The sequence below is a fragment of the Pseudophryne corroboree genome, chromosome 1, assembly GCF_028390025.1.
Source record: "Pseudophryne corroboree isolate aPseCor3 chromosome 1, aPseCor3.hap2, whole genome shotgun sequence".
NCBI lineage: Eukaryota > Metazoa > Chordata > Amphibia > Anura > Myobatrachidae > Pseudophryne > Pseudophryne corroboree.
This window is the reverse complement of record NC_086444.1, coordinates 521,496,761-521,509,457: the sequence shown is the minus strand read 5'-3', so window position 1 is coordinate 521,509,457 and position 12,697 is coordinate 521,496,761. Positions and strand designations below refer to the sequence as shown.

General features: G+C 42.9%; 1 protein-coding gene across 8 annotated transcripts in view; it reads left to right on the top strand.

Annotated features, from left to right (window-relative positions):
- Positions 1 to 12,697, top strand: part of RFX3 (regulatory factor X3) — a 522,624-nt gene that overhangs the window by 477,772 nt on the left and 32,155 nt on the right. For all 8 annotated transcript variants that reach the window (XM_063913967.1, XM_063913966.1, XM_063913963.1 and 5 more), the window contains 2 exons: positions 148 to 269; positions 11,320 to 11,432. In XM_063913967.1, coding sequence (XP_063770037.1) covers positions 148 to 269; positions 11,320 to 11,432 — 235 coding nt within the window. The remainder of the gene's footprint in view (positions 1 to 147; positions 270 to 11,319; positions 11,433 to 12,697) is intronic.

Genomic DNA, 12,697 nt, shown 5'->3' with positions numbered 1-12,697 from the left:
ATAGTTTTAATTGAATTCCACATCATCACCTAGTCCATCACCCAATCAAATACAGGCCAGAAATGAGTTGCCTTATTAGCCAACATAGATATGTTTTAGATAAGACTAAACATCACTTCACATTGCCTTTCCTTCTTTCTATGACAGGTACAAACCTATGCAGAAAGTGGATGGAGTGGGAGATGGATTTGCAGGGACTGGACCACAGACAGGTGCATCTGTTGAGCAAACTGTAATTGCCCAAAGTCAACACCACCAACAGTTTTTAGGTAGGTATTTGTACTAAAAGTAACTTTGGAGTCAATTTACTAAGCCTTGGAGAGTAAGGCTTAGTACATAGACCCCCTCCCCAGTCCCTGTGAACACCTTTTCTGATGAAAGTCAATGGGCTTGGCTCTTAGAGATTGCATGGAAAACGCACAATTTAGGATATTTATCAAAGCTCGATGAGAGATAAAACACCAACCAATCAGCTCCTAGCTGCCATGTTACAGGCTATGTTTGAAAAATGTCAGGAGCTGATTGGTTGGTACTTTATCTCTTTCCACTTTATTTCTTGCCGAGCTTTGATAAATCTCCTCCAATGTTTCAAGCCTAAATTTATATAAAAACTAGAATTATAAATTTGCTGTTATTTTTTACTTATAAGAGTCTACAATTTAAAAAAAAAAAAAAAAAAAAAAAAGGAAAAATTTTTCATAATTAATAACTCACTCACTGAAATCTGCCATGTTCTTTAACTTCCAGTGAAAGCTACATTGTACAGATTAAATTACATTTCTATATTTATCACAGTCATGTGTAGGAATAAGTACTTTTTACATAGAGAATTAGAACAAATTGGTATTTTCATTTCATCTCGTCATATGAAAGAAAAATATTTTGTTTTGTGACTGATGCTTGGTGCTATGAGATAAACATGATTACTCCAAATCTAAACACTTCTGTCAATTATTCTAAAGAGGTATATTTTGTAGCCTAGATTAAATGAAATGTACTTCCAGAACCATTTTTATTATTGATGGATAAATCTTTAATTTTAAGATAATATCACCGCAATAAATAAATAAATACAATGCTACTATGATTAGTTTGGACAGATTTGCATATTTTAAATGGTGTGCAGCCTATTAAAATGTACGTTATTATAGCAAATCCTGTATATGCTATCTGGTTGTTATTTGTTATTATTGGTGAGTTCAGTGATGACTATAGATATGTCCTCATACATCTTTGCTGCAGTTGCGCCAAACAGCGCCTCTTGGCACGCCAGGTCGCGTGAGAATCTCCTTGCGTGTGGCATCTTTTTTTGCTACCTTTTTGCAGAAAATGCGCCTTAGTTGCAATGCAATGCAAACAGGGCACACTGTAGGAGACTGAGCTGATTAATTTGATATGACACTTGTATATCTGTGTGCGAGTGAGTCTCTGAATCTGTACACGAAGTGCTACATAGTAGGAGCCGCAGCTTTTCTCCAATACAAGTCCTGCTTAGTATACAGATAGACTGTCACACACAATGTACAAGTGTCATATATCAAATTAATCAGCACAGTATCGTCGTGTGTCCTAGTCACATTGCCTTATGACTAAGGTGTATTTTTGGCAAAAAAAATATGCCTGACGTTAGCACGTTGCACAAGACATGGCGGCTCACTCCCACCTGGCATCTCGTGTTGCATGACATATTGAGGCTGGATGTATGAGGGTGCATCTGTAGGTTTTTTTTGTGTAATATGGCAGAGGTTCTCAAGTGGTCAAGGTTTTAAGTTTATCCATGCTTGGCCACAGGTGACTTAATTAGCACGTCAGTGATTTTGATTTAACCATCTGTGCTGAGCCATGGATATACCTAATACCTGGACCTTTGGAGTGCCTTGAAGACCACGTTTGAGAACCTCTGTAATATGGTATAAAACACCTCCTATGGCAAATTGTTATGGATATTGGAAACCACTTGTATCTTTGTGACCGTTACGAAACAGTAGGGAGTGATTTATCCATACCTTAAGTTAAATTGGGCCCTTAAAATTGAATTCTGCATAACAGCTTGATACAGTAAAAGCTTATCAGCCCTCCTCATAACTCTACCCCCTGATTTACCACTTACACTCTTTGTCAGTTAAGCCACCTGGTTAAACCCCTTCAATCACTGTCACCAGTGCGCCCCAGTTCCTCTGTCTACCACCAGGGACTCTAGTCCTGTGTGCCCACCAACTTTCTGGGTGCAGAATCACTGAATGCTGACTTACTTGTTACCCTCTTCTCCCATGCAAATATTCATTACTTGTTTTACTAGCCATAATGAGTTACTCTGTCCTTCCCCTCACCTCCCCCATTCCCCCTCCCCCCACCTTGCATTTGCATTGTTTTGTTCCATTTACCCTGTGGCGCCATATACATAGAAGATAATAATTTATTCCATATATCATGTACACTCTTAGTCATGCATGTCAGTTTTATGACGAATGCTTAGCAGAATTATTAACAATCATGAAACCCACGTTATGCTCTGTAAAAATAATAAGTGATCATAACGACAGCGTACAGGTCAACAAAGTATAATGGATTAGTAGTGTTAATGTTTTACTTACATAAATAGATAAAAGATAAGCAACCATAATTAATTGTAATGCATCCCCAGACTTAGTCACATAAAGATCAGATCTAAACCTGCATATTGTTAGGTTCCACACCAGCTGATATGCAACATACAGTATGCTATCTTTAAAAATGCCATACAATAAAAAAGGTAATTTCTGTCCAAGATTGCAGGTAGCTACAATTGTTCCCCTAAAGGAGTGTTTCTGTATACAGGTTCATATGCTGACTAGCCATACAGGAGTCATTCCTGCTAATACAACCCAGTGGAAACCCCATCTGTTTCTTTCACAAGAAACCATATACATTAAGTAATGGTAAAATACAGCCAGTTTAAAGCTTTAAATGAAGTGAAGATTAAATGAATGCACGATTCTTTCAGTATTTGACTTCTTTCCTCACCATACTTATCAAGGAACCTAACTAGCTTCTGTAAATCCTATGTCAGCAAATGTCCCAGGCGATGCTTTGTTTCTTTTATCCAGTCCAGCTGTTATATTTTCTTTATTATGTGGGCTTTGCTATGTGTTTCCCTTTTTAGAAGCACAGACTACTGAGTGAATGTATCCTTTTCCACATTTATCTTCATTTGGCCTCTGACTCCAGTCTTTTTTGAGCCTGACTTTGCTTACCACCTACGGTGTCATTCTTTGGTCTCCTTTCCCCCTTCTTACCACGAGCACTTGTTTAGTTCTTCATCCTTTCTGAGTCCTAAGTTCACAGTCTCAGAGTTGTACATTTGTGCTGGCCTGCAGGGAGCTGGAACAATGGGGAGAGGGAAGCCTAACGTTACAGTCTGTTGTTGACGTGAGCAATGCTGACACATATGCTATCATACTGTAGTTCCGTCTGTTTACAGGATGGAGCTTATATAATATGCTTAGGTATAACCACATTTTAAGAAGATGTTTATGGTGATATTAATTAGTCAATGCAATGCCTTTGTTTTTATTATAGAATACAGTGAAATGTTGCTTTCCAACATTTGATAACAATTTCCAGGGACACTGCAGTTTGATGTATGAATCAATATGTGTTGTTTGCAGATTACTCTATTCAGATTTAGGACATTACATAACCTGACATGACTAGTGGATAGGATCATAATACACTATATAAAGACAGAGTAGCCTAGTAGGGTTGATGCCACACAAACCAGTAGGAAGCTATTTAGGTAATACCTCCTGTCTACAATATAGCTTGACTATGATTGTTAATGTACATATGGAATTAGAGCTCCATTAGCTTCTACCATCATTGCCACTGCTGGGCCCCTGTACTTTGTACCCAACCCACCCTTGTGTACATGCATATATTCACGTTTATACATCTTCAAAGCATTACAAATCAAATTTGCTAATTAAAGATGAGTACATTTTTTTACACTCCTCTATATAATTTTTTGTGTCAATCTGTATTTCTAGTTCTGACCACGCACACACAGATTAAATCTAAGTATACAGATACAACATAGCATGAGGAAACTATAACTCAAAGATTATGGGATATATTCAATTGAAGTCGGATCCATTCCGACATTGATTTGTCGGAATGGATCCGACCAGGGCTATTCAATGGCATCTCAATTCGACTTAAAAAAAAATCGAATTGAGATGCGGGAGCTGAGACGGGGGAGAGCCGCGGGCAGATGGGGGAGAGCAGCATTACAGCAGCGTAGCCAGAGAATGTGTCACAGCCGCGTCCACCCGGCTCCAGCAAGCGAGGTCGTATTTCTCGACATGTCGAATAATTTGTGGTTAGAGTGAATAGGTCGGAACCCCTTCCGACCTAAAAAAAGTTGAAAACTGCCGTCTTTTCGACAGACGGCAGCTTTCGACTTCAATTGAATATACCCCTATATATCTCTTGAACGTCACACAGCATGTTACATTGGCAAAATAAATTCACAACAGATTTTTAGACATTTTGGCGCATTTCAAGTGCTAAACTGTGCATAAATGTTTGGTTATTATTAGTATTTATAGAATTTATATAATTTCACCACTGTAGAAGATATTACAATCTGGAACTCACTTTCAAAATGAATACTTACAGAAGTGGATTAGACATGTTTACTTTCTTTGTTTATCAAATATCCAAACATGGGCAGATCAGATAGGAAGAGAAAGGTGCACACAGCATGACTGGTAAAGCACTTTGGTGTGGAACTATTATCATACAGCTTTTCAGTAGCAGTGTTTTTTTCCTCTTGTAATATGTACAGTACAGTATGCCCTGTTTATTATGTCTGTTTTTTTACACTACACAGCTGAAAACAAAACAGAGCAATCAGCAATTATCAGTACAAATTGGACAATAAAAACAAAACTGATTTGTTGCTTTTGTTTTTTGAACATTTTTATTATAATGTTTTTGTAAATAGCCCCAAATGAAAGGGCCTTTTTATCACTGAGTTTTAGCTATTTAAAACTGATTGCGCATGATAAATGGTGCTCCAGCCAATCAGCTCCTAACTATCATTTTCAATTACATGACAGGAGCTGATTGGCTGGCGCACCATTTACCATGCGCCATGAGTTTTAAATAGCTAAAACTCGGTGATAAACTTGCAACACCTTCAAAATTATCTGAAAAAAATAATAATAATACAATGGTATTTCTCTAACGTCCTAGTGGATGCTGGGGACTCCGTAAGGACCATGGGGAATAGACGGGCTCCGCAGGAGACAGGGCACTTTAAGAAAGAATTTGGATACTGGTGTGCTCTGGCTCCTCCCTCTATGTCCCTCCTCCAGACCTCAGTTTGAATCTGTGCCCGGACGAGCTGGGTGCTACTTAGTGAGCTCTCCTGAGCTTGCTAAAAAGAAAGTATTTTGTTAGGTTTTTTTATTTTCAGAGAGATCTGCTGGCAACAGACTTTCTGCTACGTGGGACTGAGGGGAGAGAAGCAGCCCTACTCACTGAAGATAGGTCCTGCTTCTTAGGCTACTGGACACCATTAGCTCCAGAGGGATCGTACACAGGATCGCACCCTTGGTCGTCCGATCCCGGAGCCGCGCCGCCGTCCCCCTCGCAGAGCCGGAAGACAGAAGCCGGTGACAGAAGCAAGAAGACTTAGAAATCGGCGGCAGAAGACTCCAGTCTTCATGTGAGGTAGCGCACAGCACTGCAGCTGTGCGCCATTGCTCCCACACTAAACCCACATACTCCGGTCACTGTAGGGTGCAGGGGGGGGGGGGGGGGGCGGCGCCCTGGGCAGCAATTAGAGACCTCTTGGCAAAAGTGGGCATATATACAGTTGGGCACTGTATATATGCATGGGCCCCCGCCATATTTTTACACAGAAACGCGGGACAGAAGCCCGCCGCTGAGGGAGCGGGGCTTCTTCCTCAGCACTCACCAGCACCATTTTCTCTCCACAGCTCCGCTGAGAGGAAGCTCCCCAGGCTCTCCCCTGCAGAATCACGGTAGAAGAGGGTAAAAAGAGAGGGGGGCACTTAAATTTGGCGCAAAAACAGTATATACAGCAGCTACTGGGTTAACACTAAGTTACTGTGTGATTCCTGGGACATATAGCGCTGGGGTGTGTGCTGGCATACTCTCTCTCTGTCTCTCCAAAAGGCCTTGTGGGGGAACTGTCTTCAAATAGAGCATCCCCTGTGTGTGTGGTGTGTCGGTACGTTTGTGTCGGCATGTTTGACGAGGAAGGCTATGTGGAACAGAGCGGGAACAAATGAATGTGGGGTCGCCACCGACGGCGCCGACACCCGATTGGATGGATATGTGGAAGGTTTTAAATGATAATGTTACTTCCTTGCATAAAAGGTTGGATAAAGCTGAAGCCTTGGGACAGCCGGGGTATCAGCCCATGCCTGATCCTATGTCGCAGAGGCCGTCAGGGTCTCAGAAGCGCCCACTATCCCAAATTGTTGACACAGATATCGACACGGATTCTGACTCCAGTGTCGATGGCGATGATGCAAAGTTACAGCCTAAAATGGCTAAAGCCATCCGTTACATGATTATAGCAATGAAAGATGTGTTGCACATCACAGAGGAAACCCCAGTCCCTGACAAGAGGGTTTATATGTATGGGGAAAAAAGGCAAGAGGTGACCTTTCCCCCTTCACATGAGTTAAATGATTTATGTGAAAAGGCTTGGGAATCTCCAGATAGAAAACTGCAGATTTCCAAACGGATGCTTATGGCGTATCCTTTCCCTGCCAACGGACAGGTTACGCTGGGAATCCTCCCCTAGGGTAGACAAAGCTTTAACACGCTTGTCCAAGAGGGTAGCCCTGCCGTCACAGGATATGGCCACCCTAAAAGATGCTGCGGATAGAAAGCAGGAGGATATCCTGAAGTCCATTTATACACATTCAGGTACCTTACTAAGGCCGGCGATTGCGTCGGCCTGGATGTGTAGTGCTGTAGCAGCATGGACAGATACCTTATCTGAGGAACTTGATACCTTGGACAAGGATACTATATTACTAACCCTGGGGCATATAAAAGACGCTGTCCTATATATGAGAGATGCTCAAAGAGACATTAGCCTACTGGGCCCTAGAATAAATGCAATGTCGATTTCTGCCAGAAGGGTCCTGTGGACTCGGCAATGGACAGGCGATGCCGACTCAAAAAGGCACATGGAGGTTTTACCTTACAAGGGTGAGGAATTGTTTGGGGACGGTCTCTCGGACCTGGTCTCCACAGCTACGGCTGGAAAGTCAAATTTTTTGCCATATGTTCCCTCACAACCTAAGAAAGCACCGTATTACCAAATGCAGTCCTTTCGATCACAAAAAGGCAAGAAAGTCCGAGGTGCGTCCTTTCTTGCCAGAGGCAGGGGTAGAGGAAAGAAGCTGCACAATACAGCTAGTTCCCAGGAACAGAAGTCCTCCCCGGCTTCCACTAAATCCACCGCATGACGCTGGGGCTCCACAGGCGGAGCTAGGCCCGGTGGGGGCGCTTCTCCGAAATTTCAGCCACAAGTGGGTTCACTCCCAGGTGGATCCCTGGGCTATAGAGATTGTGTCTCAGGGATACAAGCTGGAATTCGAAGAGATGCCCCCTCACCGTTACCTCAAATCGGCCCTGCCAGCTTACCCCTTAGAGAGGGAAATAGTGTTAGCTGCAATTCACAAATTGTATCTTCAGCAGGTGGTGGTAAAGGTTCCCCTCCTTCAACAGGGAAGGGGTTACTATTCGACCATGTTTGTTGTACCAAAACCGGACGGTTCGGTCAGACCCATATTGAATTTAAAATCCCTGAACATATACCTGAAAAGGTTCAAGTTCAAGATGGAATCGCTCAGAGCGGTCATCGCAAGCCTGGAGGAGGGAGATTTTATGGTGTCTCTGGACATAAAGGATGCTTACCTTCATGTCCCCATTTATCCACCTCATCAAGAGTACCTCAGATTTGTGGTACAGGATTGTCATTACCAATTCCAGACGTTGCCGTTTGGTCTCTCCACGGCACCGAGAATATTTACCAAGGTAATGGCGGAAATGATGGTGCTCCTGCGACGGCAAGGAGTCACAATTATCCCATACTTGGACGATCTCCTCATAAAGGCGAGGTCCAGAGAGCAGTTGCTGATCAGCGTGGCACGCTCTCGGGAAGTGTTACAACAGCACGGCTGGATTCTGAATATTCCAAAGTCGCAGTTGATTCCTACGACTCGTCTGCCCTTCCTGGGCATGATTCTGGACACAGATTAGAAGAGGGTTTATCTCCCGATGGAGAAAGCTCAGGAGCTCATGACACTGGTCAGAGACCTATTAAAACCAAAACAGGTGTCGGTGCATCACTGCACACGAGTCCTGGGAAAGATGGTGGCATCATACGAGGCCATTCCCTTCGGCAGGTTCCATGCGAGGACCTTTCAATGGGATCTGTTGGACAAGTGGTCCGGATCACATCTACAAATGCATCGGCTGATCACCCTATCCCCCAGGGCCAGGGTGTTTCTCCTGTGGTGGTTGCAGAGGGCTCACCTTCTCGAGGGCCGCAGATTCGGCATTCAGGACTGGGTCCTGGTGACCACGGTCGCAAGCCTCCGAGGGTGGGGAGCAGTCACATAGGGAAGAAATTTCCAAGGTCTGTGGTCAAGTCAGGAGACTTGCCTTCACATCAACATCCTGGAACTAAGGGCAATATACAACGCCCTACGTCAAGCGGAGACCCTGCTTCGCGACCGACCGGTGCTGATTCAGTCAGACAACATCACCGCAGTGGCTCATGTAAACCGCCAAGGCGGCACAAGGAGCAGGGTGGCGATGGCGGAAGCCACCAGAATTCTTCGCTGGGCGGAGAAACACGTAAGCGCACTGTCAGCAGTGTTCATTCCGGGAGTGGACAACTGGGAAGCAGACTTCCTCAGCAGGCACGACCTCCACCCGGGAGAGTGGGGACTTCATCAAGAAGTCTTCACGCAGATTGCAAGTCGGTGGGAACTGCCACAAGTAGACATGATGGCATCCCACCTCAACAAAAAGCTACAGAAGTATTGCGCCAGGTCAAGAGACCCTCAGGCGATAGCTGTAGACGCACTAGTGACACCGTGGGTGTTCCAGTCGGTCTATGTATTTCCTCCCCTTCCTCTTATACCCAAGGTGCTGAGAATCATAAGAAGAAGAGGAGTGAGAACAATACTCATTGTTCCGGATTGGCCAAGAAGGACTTGGTATCCAGAGCTGCAAGAAATGCTCACAGAGGACCCATGGCCTCTGCCTCTAAGACAGGACTTGTTGCAACAGGGGCCCTGTCTGTTCCAAGACTTACCGCGGCTGCGTTTGACGGCATGGCGGTTGAACGCCGGATCCTAGCAGAAAAAGGCATTCCGGATGAGGTTATTCCTACGCTGATAAAGGCTAGGAAGGACGTGACGGCTAAACATTATCACCGTATATGGCGAAAATATGTTGCTTGGTGTGAGGCCAGGAATGCCCCTACGGAGGAATTCCAGCTGGGCCGTTTCCTTCACTTCCTACAGTCGGGAGTGACTTTGGTCCTAAAATTGGGTTCCATTAAGGTCCAGATTTCGGCCCTATCCATTTTCTTTCAAAAATAACTGGCTTCTCTTCCTGAAGTTCAGACGTTTGTAAAGGGAGTGCTGCATATTCAGCCCCCTTTTGTGCCTCCAGTGGCACCTTGGGATCTTAACGTGGTGTTGGGTTTCCTGAAGTCACACTGGTTTGAGCCACTTAAAACCGTGGAGTTAAAATTTCTCACGTGGAAGGTGGTCATGCTATTAGCCTTGGCTTCAGCTAGGCCTGTGTCAGAATTAGCGGCTTTGTCACATAAAAGCCCCTATCTGGTTTTCCATATGGACAGGGCGGAATTGCGGACCCGTCCACAATTTCTGCCAAAAGTGGTGTCATCTTTTCATATGAACCAACCTATTGTGGTGCCTGTGGCTACTTGTGACTTGGAGGATTCCGAGTTACTAGATGTAGTCAGGGCTTTGAAGGTTTATGTAGCCAGATCGGCTAGAGTCAGGAAAACTGAGTCACTGTTTATCCTGTATGCACCCAACAAGCTGGGTGCTCCTGCTTCAAAGCAAACTATTGCTCGCTGGATCTGTAACACGATTCAGCAGGCTCATTCTGCGGCTGGATTGCCGCTGCCAAAATCAGTAAAAGCCCATTCCACAAGGAAGGTGGGCTCTTCTTGGGCGGCTGCCCGAGGGGTCTCGGCATTACAGCTTTGCCGAGCAGTTACCTGGTCGAGTTCAAACACTTTTGCAAAGTTCTACAAGTTTGATACCCTGGCTGAGGAGGACCTTGTGTTTGCTCATTCGGTGCTGCAAAGTCATCCGCACTCTCCCGCCCGTTTGGGAGCTTTGGTATAATCCCCATGGTCCTTACGGAGTCCCCAGCATCCACTAGGACGTTAGAGAAAATAAGATTTTACTTACCGGTAAATCTATTTCCCGTAGTCCGTAGTGGATGCTGGGCGCCCGTCCCAAGTGCGGACTTTTTCTGCAATGCTTGTATATAGTTATTGCTTACATAAGGGTTATGTTATAGTTGCATCAGGGTTGATCTGATGCTCTATTGTTGTTGATACTGTTAACTGGGTAAGTTTATCACATGTTATACGGTGTGATTGGTGTGGCTGGTATGAGTCTTGCCCTGGATTCCAAAATCCTTTCCTTGTACTGTCATCTCTTCCGGGCACAGTTTCTTTAACTGAGGTCTGGAGGAGGGACATAGAGGGAGGAGCCAGAGCACACCAGTATCCAAATTCTTTCTTAAAGTGCCCTGTCTCCTGCGGAGCCCGTCTATTACCCATGGTCCTTACGGAGTCCCCAGCATCCACTACGGACTACGAGAAATAGATTTACCGGTAAGTAAAATCTTATTTAAACCTTTCTATTTCACTTTTTTTTAAATTGGTTATTTAACAATTATCATGTTGAAATATTTGATGTCTTCTGGTGTATAATACTATTCAGGGTGTAGTTTCTCATTTCAACTTAGTGAGATGCAGTTCACAACAGCTTAACATACTTATAGAATACTTAATTGGAACACATATCTCATCACAGAGTTTGTTTTAAAATATTATCTATTTTTTATAGCAATATTAATAAAAGGGTAAAAATATAATTTTGCCAGCCTCTGCTCATTAAGTAATGTGACCTTTTAGAATGTCTGTCTTGCTATGCTTCTTAAATATTTTCCTAATGAAGCTGTAATTGGCACCATCCACAATATCTTTCTTCCATTATGTTGTTATGGCAACAGATGCGTCTAGAGCACTTCCAGAGTTTGCAGAAGTTGAAATATCTCCTCTGCCAGATGGTACAACCTTTGAAGATATCAAGTCACTGCAGAGTCTTTATCGGGAGCACTGTGAGGTAAGACACCTATGTCTTTGTGAGAATTAGTACTCCCACACTACTCTCTGTTTGTTCTGTTATCTCAGCTGTGTTCTTGATAATTCGCCATAAGCTGCTCTATACTGGTTAGGTATACTGGAGAATAAACCGACCGTAGCAGAAGGGCCAAATACATTTTATCACTTGTGGAGCAATGCTATAAACTTAAAAATGGTCAACGTACAAAATCTGTTAATAGATGTGATTGTTGGTTACCAGTATATGAATATGGTATGCTTATTTAATAAGTAAACGGTAAGGTTTCGAATTGGGTTCCTTGTTGTGTCACACAAAAGTCGCTAATAACATAGCTTAGCTGCCAACTGTTATTCTTTGGAATTTCATCTTTTTTAGGTTCATGCATAAAATCTTCTATTGGCTCCCATAAATGTCAGTGGATCCTAAATGTATAATAGATGTGGTAACACCCCTCCTTTATTTATCACATTTGCAGTTTTATTGCCTTTATTATAAATTATTATTATTTTGTCATCATCTAAGTTTGAAAGTCTTCCAAAGTGTGTTGTGAATGGGAGAAAGATTTAACTATTTTTTTCTGAACATTGAGTTTCACTTTGAAATGTAGGGATGTGTGGTATAGGACATCACAACTAATAAGATGGTACAGGTTGAGTATCCCATATCCAAATATCCGAAATACAGAATATTCCGAAATACTGACTTTTTTGAGCGAGAGTGAGATAGTGAAACTTTTGTTTTCTGATGGCTCAATGTACACAAACTTTGTTTAATACACACAGTTATTAAAAATATTGTATTAAATGACCTTCAGGCTGTGTGTCTAAGGTGTATATGAAACATAAATTAATTGTGTGAATGTAGACACACTTTGTTTAATGCACAAAGTTATAAAAAATATTGGCTAAAATTACCTTCAGGCTGTGTGTATAAGGTGCATATAAAACATAAATGCATTCTGTGCTTAGATTTAGGTCCCATTGCCATGATATCTCATTATGGTATGCAATTATTCCAAAATACGGAAAAATCCCATATCCAAAATACCTCTGGTCCCAAGCATTTTGGATAAGGGATACTCAACCTGTATCACAAAGTGACTTATCATAGAGCAACAGAGCTTTAATACTACAGGCAGAACGGAAGAGTATGTTTTATGCCCTGATACTGGTGTGTCTCCATATCCTGTTCCACTAGTTAATAGGTTATTTAAGATTTAATGAGCAGATAGATTTTTTTCTCCATAATATACCAGTATTCACCTA